Here is an 18,015-nt window from a genome sequence, read left to right as displayed (position 1 = left end):
ATTTAAGTGGAAAAGTCGATGCACAGAGACAGTCCCACTCTCTCAGCGTTGGAAGCCTGGGTCCATTGGTACGAAAAGTTGTTACACCTGGAGACTTCCTCAGCTGTATTGGATGGCTGTGTTGTCTTTTGTGCTCCAACACGCCCTAAGCATTCCACAGTGCTTTGCTGTGTTGCCCTCTCAGCCATTGAACCTTCTTATTGGTTTCTTCCATCTGTTCAGCAGAAGCTTATTAATATTTATTTACATAGGGTTTTAAAGGTTGTAAAGCACTTCACATATATTAAGGTGAAGATTTTAGAACTCACTCCTCTCCTAGCACCACTCCAGACTCTCCTCTCTAGATCCTGCCCTCCCATTCTGGAGACACCTCCATTTTCTGGCTGGTTTCCTGCTCCCACTTGTCCCTCCTTCCCAACCCACCCATTGTTCTTTAGCTTCCTTTGATGGATTTTCCTACTCCAACATAATGCAAGCTCCTTCACAGTTGAGACTGTACTTCTTTTCCCTTCACTTTGCACCCAGAGGAATTGGAATCATCACTATGGGAAAGGGGTGCTCCTACTGTGTTACATGGAGCACCATCCCCTAAAAAGGTGGAACTTTCTATACTAACTTTTTACAAGCAACTGAAAGGGTTCCCCCACCCTTAATAATTGATATTATTAGTGGTCAGAGCTCTGCTATAGAGAGTCTACTCAGAAAAAAAAGGAAGACCCCAGCCAGCCTTTAGTTAGGTGACTGAATCTAAGGATAATTTGTCTTATCATTATGTATAATTGTAGCTCACATTGATAAGCATCTGTGTTTTGCTAAGAATCTAATATGTACTATTTCACAACACTGTGAGGTAGATGCTATTATACTCATTTTACAAATGAGGAAACTGAGGCTAAGAAAGAGTAAGTAACTTCCAAATCTCATATAGCTAGTAAGAGACTGAGGTGAGATTTAAACCCCGGTTTTCCTAACTCCAAGTCCAAAATTCCATCCCTGACATGTAAAATTGCACTAACTTGATCTCTGCACAAAGTGACAAAACTAACAGCATTCTAGATCACTTAAATATGAAACAAGCCCTCATTACAATAACTAATCCAAAGGGCAAGATGAAATATAGAGAATAGGAATGAATCACAAGTATGAATGGATATGAGGATAGATAGATGAATGGCTCAATAGGATGGATGGATAGATGGATAAAAGGATGGAGCGATAAACGAAAAAGCATTTATTAGGTATTAATAATGAGATAACCACTCTACTACAAATCAGGAGGGCAGATATAAGCAACCAAAACAGTCTAACATCAAGAAACTTGTATTCTAATGAGTGAAGAGAACATATAAAGGGAAACAAGAAAGTAGCAATGAAGGAGGGGGGGAAGAAGAGCAGTAAGTACACTATAGCATGGTTTGTTAATGCCTGGGAGATAATATACTGGCCTAATTTGTGGAAAAATAAGGTGTTCTCCCTGATAAAAGCTATCAAAAAGACTCATAGGTATTTTTCCCTAGAGCAATCAACTACATGCTTTTCATCCTTTTCCTTAACTACTACTGATAAAGTTCACTTAATTTTATGCCATGCCTCTCTCCATTCATTTATAGGCTGTATTATGTATACTAACCTGATTTCCAAGGTAAAAAATTGCCAATACTTCTACTTTTCTTCATCAAGCAATTTGGGGGGTTATAATCTGATTCACATATACATACCCCTTTGTTGTCAGTGCATGCCTATGAACAAAAAAACAACAATAAAAATGAAATTTTTCTTAGTGATATGCATAAATGATTACTTGCATAACTTTTCTGCTTGCATATTTGCTCTTACACATTGAATTAAAACAATGCTTAGTGTATATGCTTTAAAACTTAAAGATCTATATGTTTAGTTATATTAATCACAGCAAAATTGAAGAAGAATCTAAAGAACTTCATAAGACCTTCTTCAAAGTCAACTGATGACTGCCAATATTTCTCTAAAAAGTCAGTGGCTAGTTGAATAACTTGCTCTTTAAATCCCAACAATGGGTCAATAAAACAACAAGCTTTTATTAAGCATCAGCAATTGTACAAAGCACTGTACAAAGAAAGGTAAAAATAGCCTCTGTCCTCAAGGAACTTACATACTAAAGAGAGAAACAACATGCAAACAACTATATATGTATGAGTTAAATATAAAGTAAATCAGAAGTAGTCTCAGAGGGAAAGCCTTAATATTAAGGGGAAGTGGGACAACATCTTTCAAAAAGTGAGACTTCAGCTAAAACTTGAAGAGAACTGAGGAAGCCGGAAGTTAGTGGGAAGGAAGGAGAGCATGGCTGACATGCAAGAGACCCATTGAAAATGCACAGCTTTGGGAAATGGAGCATCTTGAGCAGAGACCATTGTCATTCCATTGCAGGGTACATGGAGTGGGAGAGTGTAACTAGAAGGGTAGGGAGATGTGTTATTAAAGGCATCGAATGCCAAATAGGGGGCTTTATATTTGGTCCTGAAGGTTATGGGAAGCCACTGGAATTTATTAAGTAGGGGTTTGATATGGCTAAACCTACACTTCAGAAAGTGTTATGAATAAAAGTCAATCTAGGATACTTTATACTAAATTTATATGTATTAATAAAGAGAAAGACAGAGAGAAATAAAGTTTCCTATTCTAAGTTAAAGTAAGATCAGGTCCCAGGTTCCAGCCTCGTGCAGTCCCTGCCACTGCACTGCTTGCCAAAGACAGCTATATAGTTAAGTCACCAGGACATCTCAGAAAATGGAAGTCAGAGAGGTTGAGGCCTCAAGCTTCACTGGCTGGCTTTTCAAGCTCCTTCTAAGCCCTTCCCCCTGGTTCCTTCAAGATTCTGCAATTGGCCCCCAGTTTCAACTCCCCATACATGACTTCCACTGCCAAACTGGCAGACTCAGACATCTGACTCTGGGATTCTGTAAAAATGGAGATTTGAACCCCAGATTTCAATCCCCAGAAGTCCTTGGTAGTTCCCAGAATTCCCTAAAATCTCACCTGAGTGCTCACCTGGGCTGAGAACACAAATCATATTTAAACTGACTCTCTGCCTACTTCGGATCTCTCTGCTTCTATTTCTAAGCACACGCAGGCAAGATGTGAGTGGCTGTGAATGGGCTCTGTGGCCAAAGCACGTGCTTTCTTATTTTGTATTTTCTTTATCCTGATTTCTAATGATCTTTAATAAACCTCTAAAATATAATACTTTGTAGTAGAGAAACTAATTTAATTTTTACAATTCCCATGTCCACCCACTGTGGTAAGTCTTCAGGGATTGGACTGGGTTAGAGGAGCCCCAGATATTTAATTTACACAGAAGACCACTGTGAGAATTGAGTGGAGGATGACTTGGAGTGTGGAGAGACTTGAAGCACCCAGATCAACCAATAGACTATTGTAGTAGTCCAAGTATGAGGTAGATAAGGACTTTCACTAGGTTTGTGGTAGTGTCAGAAGAAACAAAGGGATATTTTGAGAGGTATTCCAAAGATAAAACTGGCAAATTTGGCAAGAGAATGGATATGGGGAATGGAATTGAATTAAAGATGACATCTAGGTGGTTATCTTGGGTGATTTGGAGGATAGTGGTATCCCTGACACTAAAAAGTGAAGACAGGAAGAAGGGAGAATGTAGAGAGGAAATTAAAAAGTTTAGTTTTGAAGATGTTGAACTTAAGATGTCTATGAGACACATTCTTTCTTGCCCATTCTCTTTGCTGACTTCAAATCTGGCATCGCTGACAGCCATACAGGCAGCTCATATTGGATTTCTAGTTGAAATCTTAAACTAAAAATATCTAAAACATAAGTAATTATCTTTGGCCTAAAAGCTTCCCCAACTCCTACTTGCCCTATTACAATCAAAGGCATTTGAGGAAGGTGGCAACATCATTCTCCCAAGGCACTAAGGCTACCAACCTATGTATTTTCCTGGATTCCTCACTCTTGCTTATCTTCTACCTGCATATCCAATCAGTGGCCAAGGCCTTTTGATTTCACCTTTGCAACATCTCTCAAATATACCCCCTTCTCGTCTTTGACATTACTTCATTACCTAATGCCTGGACTCTTGCAATAGCATGCTGGTGTGTCTGACTGCCTCAAGTCTCTGCCTACTACAATCTAATTTCTATTCAGGCACCAAAGTGATCTTTCTAATGAGCAGGTCCAATCTTCTTACTGCCCTACTCAATAAACTCCAGAGGTTTCCTGTTCCTTCCACGATCAAATACAAAATCCTCAATTTGGCATTCAAAATTGTTTATTACCTAGCCTTGTCTTTCCAGTCGTACATTTTTCCACCTGACACTGGCATTCTGTCTGTTCCACAAATAACACCCTGTATCTCTTGGCTGGACATTTTCTCTGGTTGCCTGGAAGGCCCTCTCTCCCTTCAATTCCACTTGCTGACTTCCCTCACTTCCTTTAAGTTTCAATAAAATTTTATTTTAAATTTTAATTTATTGCCAAAATTTAATTTGTAGCCAAAATAGCAAAAATTTATAGCCAAATCATCTCTCTCTCTGGTGTTTCTAATTACTGGAATTCTGAGGCAAACCTGTCTTCCCAATAAATAGGGACTTCCAATGAATCTTTAATTAAACTTTCAGTAAGAAATTTAAAAGACACAAAAAGAGTGGGAACTTTTTCTGCCTAAAATTTCACAAACATTTCAAAGATATAATGTCATCATTATGTTACTAATTCTGGCTAGACTGGGAATACAAAGAGAAAGATAAAAAAGGCCCCTTTTTTCCCCTCAGCAAAAATTTATAACATTGGAAACTAAATAAGTATTGATTCTGGGATGTGAAAGGAAATCTCTTTACCATATATTCCCAAATCATGGTGGAAATGTGGTTCAAAAGATATTAGTGTTGAAATATCCCAGTGGAGTTGCAGATGCCTACAACTTCTTCAACACATTACTTAATTACTTTCTCCTTTCCCTAGAGATTGATATGTTTATTATTTAGAATAATAGTGTGATTTCATTAACTAGAGAATAAACAGAACTGAAGCCAATTAAAAAATGTTATCTCCAATAAAGTCCCAAATGAGAAAAACACTATTTTGCAGTCCGCAATTTATAAAGTTAACTGGTACTTGAGAACCACTTGTTATTAACTCCTCCCCATCTTGGAAAGAAAGAGGCTTGTTTACATCTGAAAGCAAATCATCTGAGAACAAGCAAAATGTGATTTTTTTGGAGAATACTTTACTTTACCACTGCATTTATTTTGTGAATGCTTTAACAGGACTTAATTGTCTAGGTAAACCAGAAGCAAAGCCACTAAATAGAAATGGAATAGACTATGCATTTGTAAGGTCTTTTTAAGAAAACAAACTGGAAAAGTTTGGGGGCCTTGGAAGTCAGATTTCTTCCTATGAGACAGAAAATTTCTTGGGATAAGGAGTCCCCTTCAAGAAAGAATCCATGAGAATCAATTGTTGAATAAATTTGGGCTCAAACATTCATAGTTGTGTGACTCTGGGCAAGTCACTTAACCCCCATTGCCTAGACCTCATCACTCTTCCACCTTGGAACCAATGTACAGTATTGATTCCAAGACAGAAGGCAAGGGTTTTAAAAAACAAGTGAATAAATATATAAAATAGTGTAGTATCAACAGACACCAGTTTTGTATTCAGGAATAACTGCTTGATTTTTTTTTTTACTTTTAAACATTATTTTATTTGTTCATTTTCAAACATTATTCCTTGGAAACAAAGATCATTTTCTTTTCCTCCCCCCCTCCCTTTACCCCTCCCATAGCTCATGCGTGATTCCACTGGATATCACGTGTCCGTGATTCAAACCCATTTCCACGTTGTTGGTCTTTGCATTAGGGTGTTCATTTAGAGTCTCTCCTCAGTCATGTCCCCTTAACCCCTGTAGTCTAGCAGTTGCTTTTCCTTGGTGTTTTTACTCCTACAATTTGTCCTCTCCTTGTGGTTAGTGTTTTTTCTCCTAGGTCCCTGCAGATTGTTCAGGGACATTACATTGACACTAACGGAGAGGTCCATTATGTTCGATTGTACCACAGTGTATCAGTCTCTGTGTACAATGTTTTCCTGGTTCTGCTCCTTTCGCTCTTCATCACTTCCTGGAGGTTGTTCCAGTCTCCATGGAATTCCTCCACTTTATTATTCCTTTTAACACAAAGTATTCCTTCACCAACATATACCACAATTTGTTCAGCCATTCCCCAATTGAAGGGCATCCCCTCATTTTCCAATTTTTGGCCACCACAAAGTGCACAACTATGACTATTCTTGTGCAAGTCTTTTTCCTAATTATCTCTTTGGGGTATAAACCCAGCAGTGCTATGGCTGGATCAAAGGGCAGACAGTCTTTTATTGCCCTTTGGGCATAGTTCCAAATTGCCCTCCTGAATGGTTGGATCAATTCACAACTCCACCAGCAATGCATTAATGTCCCAAATTTACCACACCCCCTCCAGCAATCATTATTTTCCTTTGCTCTCATGTTAGCCAATCTGCTAGATGTGAGGTGATACCTCAGAGTTGTTTTGATTTGCATCTCTCTGATTATCAGAGATTTAGGGCACTTTTTCATGTGCTTATTAATAGTTTTGATTTCTTTGGCTGAAAAATGCCTGTTCATGTCCCTTGCCCATTTATCAATTGGGAATGACTTGATTTTTTGTATAACTGATTTAGCTCTTTATAAATTTGAGTAATTAGACGTTTGTCAGAGGTTTTTGTTATGAAAATTGTTTCCCAATTTTTTGCTTCCCTTCTCATTTTGGTTACATTGGTTTTGTTTGCACAAAAACGTTTTTAATTTGATGTAATCAAAATTGTTTATTTTACATTTTGTGACTCTATGTTTTGCTTGATTTTAAAGTCTTTCCCTTCCCACAGGTCTGACATGTATACTATTCTGTGTTCATCTAATTTACTTATTGTTTCCTTCTTTATGTTCAAGTCATTCACCCATTCTGAGTTTATCTTGGTGTAGGGTGTGAGGTGTTGATCCAAACCTAATCTCTCCCATACTGTCTTCCAGTTTTCCCAGCAGTTTTTGTCCCAAAAGTTGTGGTCTTGGGTTTGTCATATACTGTCTTGTTGAGGTCACTTACTCCAAGTCTATTCCAATGATCCTCCTTTCTGTCTCTTAGCCAGTACCAAATTGTTTTGATGACCACTGCTTTATAATAGAGTTTGAGATCTGGGACTGCAAGGCCACCTTCCTTTGTATTTTTTTTTTCATTAATTCCCTGGCTATCCTTGATCCTTTGTTCTTCCAAATGAACTTTGTTATGGTTTTTTCTAATTCAGTAAAAAAAATTTTTGGAAGTTCAATGGGTATAGCACTGAATAGATAAATAAGTTTGGGTAGGATGGTCATTTTTATTATATTGGCTTGTCCTATCCATGAGCAGTTAATGTTTTTCCAATTGCTCAAATCTAGTTTTAGTTGTGTGGAGAGTGTTTTGTAGTTGTGTTCATATCATTCCTGTGTTTGTCTCGGGAGATAGATTCCTAAGTATTTATTTTGTCTAAGGTGATTTTGAATGGGATTTCTCTTTCTAATTCTTGCTGCTGAGCTGTGTTGGAAATATATAGAAATGCTGTTGACTTATGCGGGTTTATTTTGTATTCTTCAACTTTGCTAAAGTTGTTGATTATTTCGACTAGCTTTTTGGTTGATTCTCTAGGATTCTTTAAGTAGACCATCATATCATCCGCAAAGAGCTATAACTTGGTCTCCTCCTTGCCTATTTTAATGCCTTTAATTTCTTTTTCTTCTCTAATTGCTACTGCTAGTGTTTCTAGTACAATGTCAAATAATAGAGGTGATAATGGGAATCCTTGTTTCACTCCTGATCTTATTGGGAATGCATCTAGTTCATCCCCACTGTAGATGATGTTAGCTAATGGTTTTAGATATATACTGTTTATTATTTTTAGGAATGACCCTTCTATTCCTATGTTTTCTAGTGTTTTTTAATAGTAATAGGTGTTGTATTTTATCAAAGGCTTTTTCTGCATCTATTGATATAATCATATGATTTTTGTTGGTTTGCTTGTTGATATGGTCAATTATGTGGATGGTTTTCCTAATATTGAACCAGCCCTGCATTCCTGGTATAAATCCTACTTGATCACAGTGAATGACCCTCCTGATCATTTGCTGGAATCTTTTTTCTAGTATCCTATTTAAGATTTTTGCATCTATATTCATTAGGGAGATTGGTCTTTCTCCGTTTTTGCCCTGCCTGGCTTTGGAATCAGTACCATGTTTGTGTCATAAAAGGAGTTTGGTAGAACTCCCTCTTTGCTTATTATGTCAAAGAGTTTGTATAGTATTGGGATTAGCTGTTCTTTGAATGTTTGATAGAATTCACTTGTGAATCCATCAGACCCTGGGGAATTTTTCTTAGGGAGTTCTTTGATGGCCTGTTAGATTTCATTTCCTGATATGGGATTATTTAAGAATTCTATTTCTTCTTCTGTTAGTCTAGGTAATTTATATTTTTGTAAATATTCTTCCATATCACCTAGATTGGTATATTTATTGCCATATAATTGGGCAAAGTAGTTTTTAATGATTGTCTTAATTTCCTCTTCTTTGGAGGAGAGGTCCCCCTTTCCATCTTTGATGCTGTTAATTTGCTTTTCTTCTTTCCTTTCTTTAATTAGATTGACCAGTACTTTATCTATTTTGTTTGTTTTTTCAAAGTACCAGCTTCTAGTCTTATTTATTAGTTCAATAGTTCTATCACTTTCGATTTTATTAATTTCTCCCTTAGTTTTTTTAGGTTCTCTAGTTTGGTTTTCTTCTGGGGATTTTTAATTTGTTCTCTTTCAAGTTTTTTATTTGCGTTTCCAATTCCTTGATCTCTTCCCTCCCTAATTTGTTAATATATGCATTCAATGATATGAATTTTCCTCTGAGTACTATTTTGGCTGCATCCCATAAGGTCTGAAAGGATGTCTCACCATTGTCATTTTCCTCAATGAAATTATTGTTTCTATGTTTTGTTCTCTAACTGATTTTGGAGTATCATATTATTTAATTTCCAATTAATTTTTGATTTGGTTCTCCATGTACTCTTACTGGTCATTATTTTTATTGCCTTATTATCTGAAAAGGTTGCATTTATTATTTCTGCTTTTCTGCATTTGTATGCCATGTTTCTGTGATTTGGTGTATGGTTAATCTTTGTGAATGTGTCATGTGGTGATGAGAAGGTATATTCCTTTTTGTCCCTATTTATTTTTCTCCATATGCCTATTAACTCTAATTTTTCTAAGATTTCATTCACATCTTTTACCTCTTCCTTATTCATTTTTTATTTGATTTATCTAAATTTGATAGTGGTTGGTTTACATCTCCCACTAATATGGTTTTACTGTCTATTTCCTCCTTCAATTCGCCTAGTTTCTCCATTAGAAATTTGGGTGCTATACCATTTGGTGCATACATGTTGATTAGTGATATTTCCTTGTTGTCTATATTCCCTTTTAACAGAATATATTTACCTTCCCTATCCCTTTTAACCAGGTTTATTTGTGCTTTGGCTTTGTCATATATCATGATTGCAACTCATGTCTTCTATCAGTTGAGGCCCAAAAGGTCTTACTCCATCCTTTAATTCTGACCTTGTATCTATCTGCCTCATGTGTGTTTCTTGGAGACAACATATGGTAGGGTTTTGGATTCTAATCCATTCTGCCATGCGTCTATGTTTTATGGGTGAGTTCATCCCATTCATGTTCCAAGTTATGATTGTCTCTTGTGGATTCCCTGGCATTTTGATATCCTCACCTAAATCTGACCTTCTTTAGCTATAACCTTCTAGTGATTTACTTTAGATCACTCCCCCTAGTCCCCTCCCTTGGTATGCTTCCCTTTCTAGCCCATCCCTTTTTGTTCCCTTTCCCTCCACCCTTTCTTTCCCTCCCTTTTTATATTCCCTCCCCCTCCTTAATTTCCCCCTCTCTCTTACCCTGTTGGATAAGACAGAATTCAAGATCCGATTGGACCTAGATGTTCTTCCCTCTCAGATTTGATTTCACTGAGAGTAAGGTTTAAGTAATACCCAATTCACACTCTCTTCCTCTCCTTCTTAGAGAATTCTTCCCCTCCCCTTCCCATGTGTATCTTTGTGTGAAAAAGATTATTCTATTTAGTTTTTTTCTATTTCTTTAATTATATCTTAGTACCATCAACAATACCCCCCATCCTTTTTCTTTCTTCCCCCCCCTTTTTCCATAGCATCTTGATGCCCCAATCTTTCCCTATGCATGATTCTTCTAACTACTCTAATAATGCATACACTTTTTGAGAGTTACACATTACATTTTTGCTACATATTAATATATATAATTTGATATATAGTCCTTATAGAAGAGAGTTTGAATAAAAGAAAAAGATAACATTTTTCTCCTTTTCCCTTTCCTTCATTTTTACCATTTCATGTTTCTCTTGCTCTTTGTGTTTTGTTGTCAAGCTTTCCACAGAGCTCTGGTCTTTTCTTTATAAATACTTGGAAATATTCTATTTAGTTGAATGCCCATACTTTCCCCTGGAAGTATATAGTTAGTTTTGATGGATAGCTGATTCTTGGTTGAAGACTCAGTTCTCTTGCCTTTCTGAATATCATGTTCCATTCCTTACGGTTGTTCAGTGTGGAAATTGCAAGGTCTTGTGTGACCCTGATTGGCATTCCTTTATATCTAAATTGTCTTTTTCTGGCTTCTTGTAAGATTTTTTCTTTTGCTTGAAAGCTTTGGAATTTGGCAATCACATTCCTGGGAGTTGTCTTTTGGGGGTTTAGTGTAGAGGGTGTTCTGTGAACTCTTTCAATGCCTATATTGCCGCCTTGTTCTAGAATCTCTGGGCAGTTTTCTTGGATGATATCTTGTATTCTGATATCAAGATTACTGTTTATTTCTGGCTTTTCTGGTAGACCAATGATTCTCAGATTGTCTCTCCTTCCTCTGTTTTCCATGTCTGTCACCTTGTCAGTGAGATATTTTGTTTTCTTCTAATTTCTTAATTTTTTTGACTTTGCTTTATTAATTCTTGCTGTTTTGCAAGATCATTTGTTTCCAGTTGCTCCATTCTGGTCCTTAAGGCTTGATTTTCTGCTTTGATCTTTTGGCATTCAGCTGTAATTTTTTGGTTCTCTAATATAATTTGTTGGTTTTCTTTTTGAACCATTTCCTACTTCTCTTTCCAGAGGGCTTCCATCTTTCTGATGATACGCTCCATTTGAGACTCTTCCAGGGCTTGTGGATAATTTTCATTTTTTTTTCCAATTTGCCTGTTTGACTTTCGTCCAGTATTTTCTCTATAGCTTGGATTTTTTTCCATAGAAAGTTTTGAGGGTGATAGTCTTCTTTTTTGATTTCTTGCTGGGATTTTGAGGCTCCTGTGATAGTTAGCCATTTTTTCTGGATGTTTTCAGTTCCCTCTTTAGTCAGAAATCAAGAGTCTGCTGAGCAGGATTTGTTTGTGTGTGTGTGTGTGTGTGTGTGTGTGTGTGTGTGTGTGTGTGTGTGTGTGTATGGAGTTAATGAGCAGGGTCTCGGTTTTCCTCAGTCCTTTACAGCTTTTCTCGGTGCCTTCCTCCAGGGCGCACTCAGTGTCTGTTCTCTCTTGCCTGCCTTGTTTTTTGGTTTAGTTACTTTTGGGGTGGGTCCCCAGCAGACCTGGTTAATTCCCAAGGACCCTAAAAATGCTCCCTGTTTGTTCCAGAGGGATTCCTGTCTCATTCCCTGACTCTGGCGGGCATGCTGGCTCTGGGCACCTGAAGTCTGCTCTCTCTCACATCTTGAGTTTTTCTGCCTAGCTGCCTTCAGGGAGGGGGGTCCCCCTGCTGTTCTAGTCAACTCACAAGGGTGCAGAAGTGCCCTCTCCTTGCTTCAGAGGCACCCCTTGCTTGTTTGTCTTGGAGTGCCCTGGCCCCGGCTCTGGCCCTATAGGTGGGGGTGGGGCAGGCTGGATCCACTCGCATTTGTGTTTGGGTGGAAGTCCTTTCCCCCTCTTATAGGCTGGTAAAGCCTTGATCCCATGCACCTTCACTGCTGGTGCCCACTCTACAGCTCCTCTGCTCCTCTGCTATAGATTCTTAAGGTCTTTTGGGGTGATCCTTATCAGTGTATGTCGGTATGTGATGGGGAGAGTGAGTAAGCCATGTTTAGCTGGCTGCCATGCTTACCCGGAAGCTACTCTTGGTACAGTCTCTAGGGGAGGAATGTTTGTTTCCCTGTCCTCTGGAGGCTTTTGATCGGATCTGAGGCCGAAGACTCCTGGAAGGCTGATGCTGCCCAAGCTCTCTCCAGTTCTCTCCAGCTGCTTCTCCACTGTCCGCAAGGTTCCCCAGTGCCTTTGCCAGCTCGGAGATTCCTGTCCTTGCGGGAGGCCCTGCACTCTAGGGGGGAAGGGGTCCTGGCTTCCCTGGGCTCTGAGGAGTCCTGATGGGATTAGGCTCAAATGGGTTGGTCTGGATGTGCCCGGAGGCAAATACCTCTGGTGAGACTGGAGCCAGATGGAATGACCCAGCTGCAGGGTTTCAGGCTCCCCGGTCTCTTCCTGGCTTCCTCCCAGCTGTCTGTGTTGGATGCTCTGAGCCTATCGCCCCACTGCTCACAAGGTAGACCCTCCAAACCAGCACCTTTGCCAGCCCAGAGGTTCCCTTTGCCTCTGGGGACTCAGCGCTCTGGGTTGGGGGGGAGGGGTCCTGGGACCTTCCTTCTGCCTTCCCCTTAGACCCAAGTGTTCTCAGATTCCAGCTTTTGGGGGGTGTACCTTTTGATTTGAGTCCAGAAGGAGGGTTCTCTGCCTCTGTCCTGTTGTTAAGTTTGAATTTCAGTCCCCTAGGAGCATTCAGTTGGTGATCCGTAAGGAAGGGTTTTCAGAGGTCTGAACTTTTGCTGCTTCTAAGCCACCATCTTGACTCTAACTGCTTGATTATTAAACAACTATTAAGCACTCAGGGAAATGCCAAGAGCAGCTCAAAAGCTTTTTGGGGAGAAAAAAAAAACTGCTGATGGATGTGAATTGGAAACTGATAAGGCCCTATAAAGGCAATAATACTAGGAGACCCTAGACTCAGTTTTCCTATTGTGCTATTTCCTTTATGAACATGAACATTTCCAATCTGATTGATTCTGAGGCTGATAGTGACAGCCTGTGAATAATGTGGAATTCTATTACATGATTGGCTGTTTGAAAAGATAGCTATAACTTTTATATGAAAGCAGAGTTAAAGAAATTTTTATCAGGTATTAGGTTACTCTGTGACTTTAGGTTTAGGCTGAGGCAATGCCTTTCCTATTTCATAGGGGATTTCTCCAACCTTGGGGCAAGAAATGCCAATGTTTTATAATGGACCTATTGTTATAATGATCAAGTACCTCTGAACTACTTAGTTGAAAATACTCTATACAAAAACTACTATGCCTATTGCTTTGATTTTATTGTTCTGAATCTGTGACCATTACTAGTTTCAACTTCCTGATCTAGGTAACTAGGGAAAATTAATTCTTAGATTTGGTGCTTAGATAGAGAAAAGATTCTCCTTGCTCCCTGGGAAGATATATACTCACACACACACACACACACACACACACACACACACACACACACACACACACACAAATATATAAATATATATATATATGTATATATATATTACGTATACTCACATATAAGGTAAAATGTATACAGTTATAGCTTTTCTAAATGATGTATGATATATATCCTAAAAAGGGGGGGTAAGATAAAGATGTGAGGTAATAAAGATGTAAAAAAGTTTTCTTTTCAATTTTTAATGGAGTTCACTTAGGGGAAAGCAATAATATTAAAATGGGTCCACTTCAGATACACATGTTTGGCTTTCAAATATTTTCCATTGGATAAAGAGATGTGCTTGCACCTGTGATAACTGTGAATGTGCTATTGTGGCCATGAAAAGCAATGGAAAAAGGCTAAATAAAGATGATGGTCCTAAATGATGTATTTTAAATTTTATTCTAGCAACAATGGGAAATAACTAAAACTTCTTTACAGTCCATTTAAATATGCCCAGATTGCTAGTCATTCAAATGCCTAACACAGGCTTTGGATATGTTTTAGTAACTGTTGATAAGATCTCAAATGGGATAGAGGCTTTTAAGTATAAAATTGTTTTAATTAATTGTCAAGAAGCTTTAAAATCATGATTTTCCCCCCTTCTGAGCTTTCTCTCTCAGAATATAAAACAGGTAAAGATCAAAAGAATAAATGTTATGTGAAGACTGAAACTTCCCCACTTTAGGCTTAATTTGAGGTTATTCCTAAAGCTCTGATGTTTATAAGGTTAATTCCAAAGGGTTTGCATTGGCTGTCACCATATGAACTGTTTATTGGAAAGCCAATGTGCTTAGATTAGGTTCTATAAAGCCTTCCTATATCATGCTAAATCTTCTCACTAGCAGGTTTAAGCAACATTAAGGTGACTTGGAAAATGGATCGACTAAAAGAAACTTCTGTAAATTTGCCCTGGAAAGAAGGTTTATTCCAGGTACTGTTAACATCTGACATCATAGTTAAAGATAACAAGATGCTGATGCATGATACATGTCTCTGTCTTTGAACTTACCAAATTGGACAATTTGTGGACTGGTTAAGGACAGATCCCTTTAACACAAAATTTCCAAGGGAAAATGATTACCCAGAAGCAGATAACTTCATGAAGTAGACAACTAACCCCCCCCCCAAACAAAACTATTGCTTAAATGATCATTAACTAGATGTTACACATTTTTTGTGACCAAATCCCTAACATTATCCAACTCAGAATTACATTAAGGAGTCAGGGAAAGGTCTAAGGGGATTAAACATAAAGAATTTATCTGAATGTGATATTTGTGATTGGTTGCCAGGGTCAGGTTAGACTAAATAAATTGTTTGAGAATTTTGTGCCCTATAATAAGAATGGTGGATATTATTTTACTTTATTGTGTTTAATGCTTCCCAATACTTGTATCTGCCTGTGGAAATGCCTGCCATAAAACTTACATGAAAGTATCCCAAACAACAAATGATAGCAAGTCCAAGACTGTGATCTTATATTCATGAAGGTTACGTAGAATCAAAGTAGAGACTATGAAATGAGAATTTCTGGCTCAAATTTCCTGCTACCACTGTGATAACAAAATTTTAAAACTGACCCAACCTCTATCTTGAGCTTCCCTAACTGTTTACTTGAAGTTAAGTAGGTGACATCTCCTGCTAAAGCCCCTCCCCTCTCTGAGAGATGGTAAAAAAAGGTTATCATTTTTAAACTGTGCTAATTCTACAGTTTTGCAGAGAAACCTTTTGACATGACACCTAAAACTCACTGTTATCTTTACCTGGTCATTCCTTCCTACCTTACCAACTTCCCTGGAGTAGGGAATTGAAGAAGGAAAAAATGGGAAGGCCATTGTCATTGACTTGTATTCAAGAGCCATGCTGGTAAATGTTTAACAAACAGCACTCCCCCACCCCCGGAACAAAAATGTAAGATACACTGTTAAATTTAATCTGCATTATTAACATCACCATCCTAAGTCTAGAAATTGCTTTAATTTGTAACACTTGCCAAGTTATGAAGTGAAAATGTTCACGAAGAAAATTTAAGAATTTAAATAATTAAAATTTAAATTGTTAAATTGTTCAAATTTAACAATTAACAACACAATTCTGTCTATATCCAAGGGCATATGGACAATGGCATAGAACATCCTAGCCCAATGATGGTAAACCTATTGCATGGGTGCCAAAGATGGCATACAAAGCACTTTTGGTGGGCACTAGGCTACCCTCCCTCCCCACACCCCACCACTCCCAGTTTGTTACTAGAAAGGCAGAGGGACTCAGGTTGAGATGCTCTCTTCCCCTTTCCATTGCACCTGACAGCAGTTTTTTCACATTACCTACCCCTCTGTACAGCAGCCCAATGGGAGTGCTTTCTCTCTCCCCTGTGTGGGGTAAGGAGTGGAGGCATGCCTGGCACTCAGTGGGGGGCAGGCAGAGCACTCAGTCTGGGGGTTGGGGTGGTGGCAGGGCCTGGTACTCCTCTAAAAGGTTCACCATCACTGTCCTGGTCTATTTAGCAAGTATGTGCAGGCAGATTTTGTGTCCCCTTTAGCTGCTAAATATTGTGATGCAACTATAAGTTCTAAAATGTTATCTGTAAATATTTAAAATAAGACAATTAAAGAAGTACCTAAACCATAAATTATGTCATGACAAATGATGCTAAAGAATTAACATGTAGTTACTTACTCCATGACTGTTACACTGCACCGTTGAACAAGATTTTGCTGCATCTATGATTCTATTCAAAAATACACACTGAGAATTAAAACAAAACTGAAAAACAAAGAGAGAGAAAGAGTCTATATTTGGTGGGCCAATGCATCTTAATGGTCTTTTCATCCTTTGTACAAAACAACTCAATAATTAAATTTGGAATTAAGTAGAAATTTATATGGACATGACCACTTAATTATTATGGGAACAGTATTAAGTACACATTTAAAATGTTATTTTTGATTTTTATATTGTGCCTGTGTCTATTTAATGAAGTCAGAGATTTCAAGCACAAGACTTGAAAACCTCCATCATTGAACATTAGATAGATAATATTTGTAATGATGACATGAAGAAAGGATTAAACTATTTATCATCAGAAGACCAGAATTCTAGTACTGGCACTGCCATTTTATTAGCTATGTCTCTGTGGACAAGATAATTTATCTCCTTGACACAACTTCTTATTCCCATACCCATTTCATTCCTACCCCCACTGAGGTAGCTGGTGGTACTGTGGATAAAGTAATAGGTCTAGATACAGGAATGAATTCAAATTTGGTCTCATACATTTACTATGTGCCTCTGGAAAAGTCATTTAACCACTGTTTGCCTCAGATTTCTCAATCATAAAATGAAGATAATAATAGCACCTAGCTCACAGGTTTGATGTGAGAATCAAATGTTATAAAATTTATAAAGTGCTTAGCATAGTACCTGATACATTATAGACACTATGTAAATATTTATTCCCTTTTCTTTCTCTTTCCCCATCCCTATTTAGTAAAAAATGGGGATAATAATAGATATCTAATAATAATACTTCATAGACTTAATGAAGATTAAAAGGGAGTGCATATAAAAGTATTTTGAAAATCATAAGCATTACAAAAATATAAAGTATTCTTTATTTGATATCTTTGAAATAAGGGTATAAACAGATAAAATTTCCAAATGAATTTTAATAACTTTTATTAATCTTCATTAGAATTATGTGAATAAATTTGCCTTTATGTATTCTCTTAAAAATATACTTCTCAATATCAAAGATTCCTTCATCAAACAACTATATTTTCAAAATTATTAACACAATTTCCAGTTTAAAGACAACAAGCCATAAGTTGAATAGACTGAACTTTTTTTAAAAGTTCAATACATAAATATATTAGCTAGGAGTCATGGCCTGTATTCTGTAAGTCCAGAGTAACTTTGGGTTCTCTTCATTGTCAACAATGTTAAGGTCAAGAATTTAGTTTAATAATTAAATTTTAATTCATGCATCCTCCTAATAACAGGGGTAGAATTTTATTTCATTTTTGCAAGATCTGCTGTGATTTAAACTATAATTTATATTCATACATTTAAATTCTTATAAATATAGATCATATCAATGTTTTTCTGAAAAAATTATTTTCAAAATGGAAATGCCTCTAGAATTATCCTAGAGACCCTTGAAGTGTAGCTCAATTCTAAGGTTTAAGCTGTGGCTCAGAGAAAATTGCTTTTCAAGAGAATTACATAACAGGCTACAGAAGCAACAAAGTCCATATGGCTAAATAAGATTGGTGGCAGAATTGGTGGGAATTCATTAGAGAATGATCTGTTTTAACTTTGCTCATATTTTGCACTGAAAAAGTGAACTTTTATGGGAAACATATGTAATATTTCATAAAGAG

The 18,015-nt window shown here is 37.4% G+C and overlaps 1 protein-coding gene across 2 annotated transcripts in view; it reads right to left on the bottom strand.

The window, feature by feature from the left end:
* Positions 1-18,015, bottom strand: part of LOC100032991 (disintegrin and metalloproteinase domain-containing protein 32) — a 160,120-nt gene that overhangs the window by 8,893 nt on the left and 133,212 nt on the right. For both annotated transcript variants that reach the window (XM_007476380.3, XM_007476383.2), the window contains 2 exons: positions 16,313-16,399; positions 1,631-1,739 (listed from right to left, as the gene is read on the bottom strand). In XM_007476380.3, the coding sequence (XP_007476442.1) occupies positions 1,631-1,739; positions 16,313-16,399 (196 nt within the window). The remainder of the gene's footprint in view (positions 1-1,630; positions 1,740-16,312; positions 16,400-18,015) is intronic.

The sequence above is a fragment of the Monodelphis domestica genome, chromosome 1 (genome assembly GCF_027887165.1).
Source record: "Monodelphis domestica isolate mMonDom1 chromosome 1, mMonDom1.pri, whole genome shotgun sequence".
Taxonomy (NCBI): domain Eukaryota; kingdom Metazoa; phylum Chordata; class Mammalia; order Didelphimorphia; family Didelphidae; genus Monodelphis; species Monodelphis domestica.
Note: the sequence above shows the minus strand (reverse complement) of the source record. Positions and strands in the feature narration are given on the sequence as shown.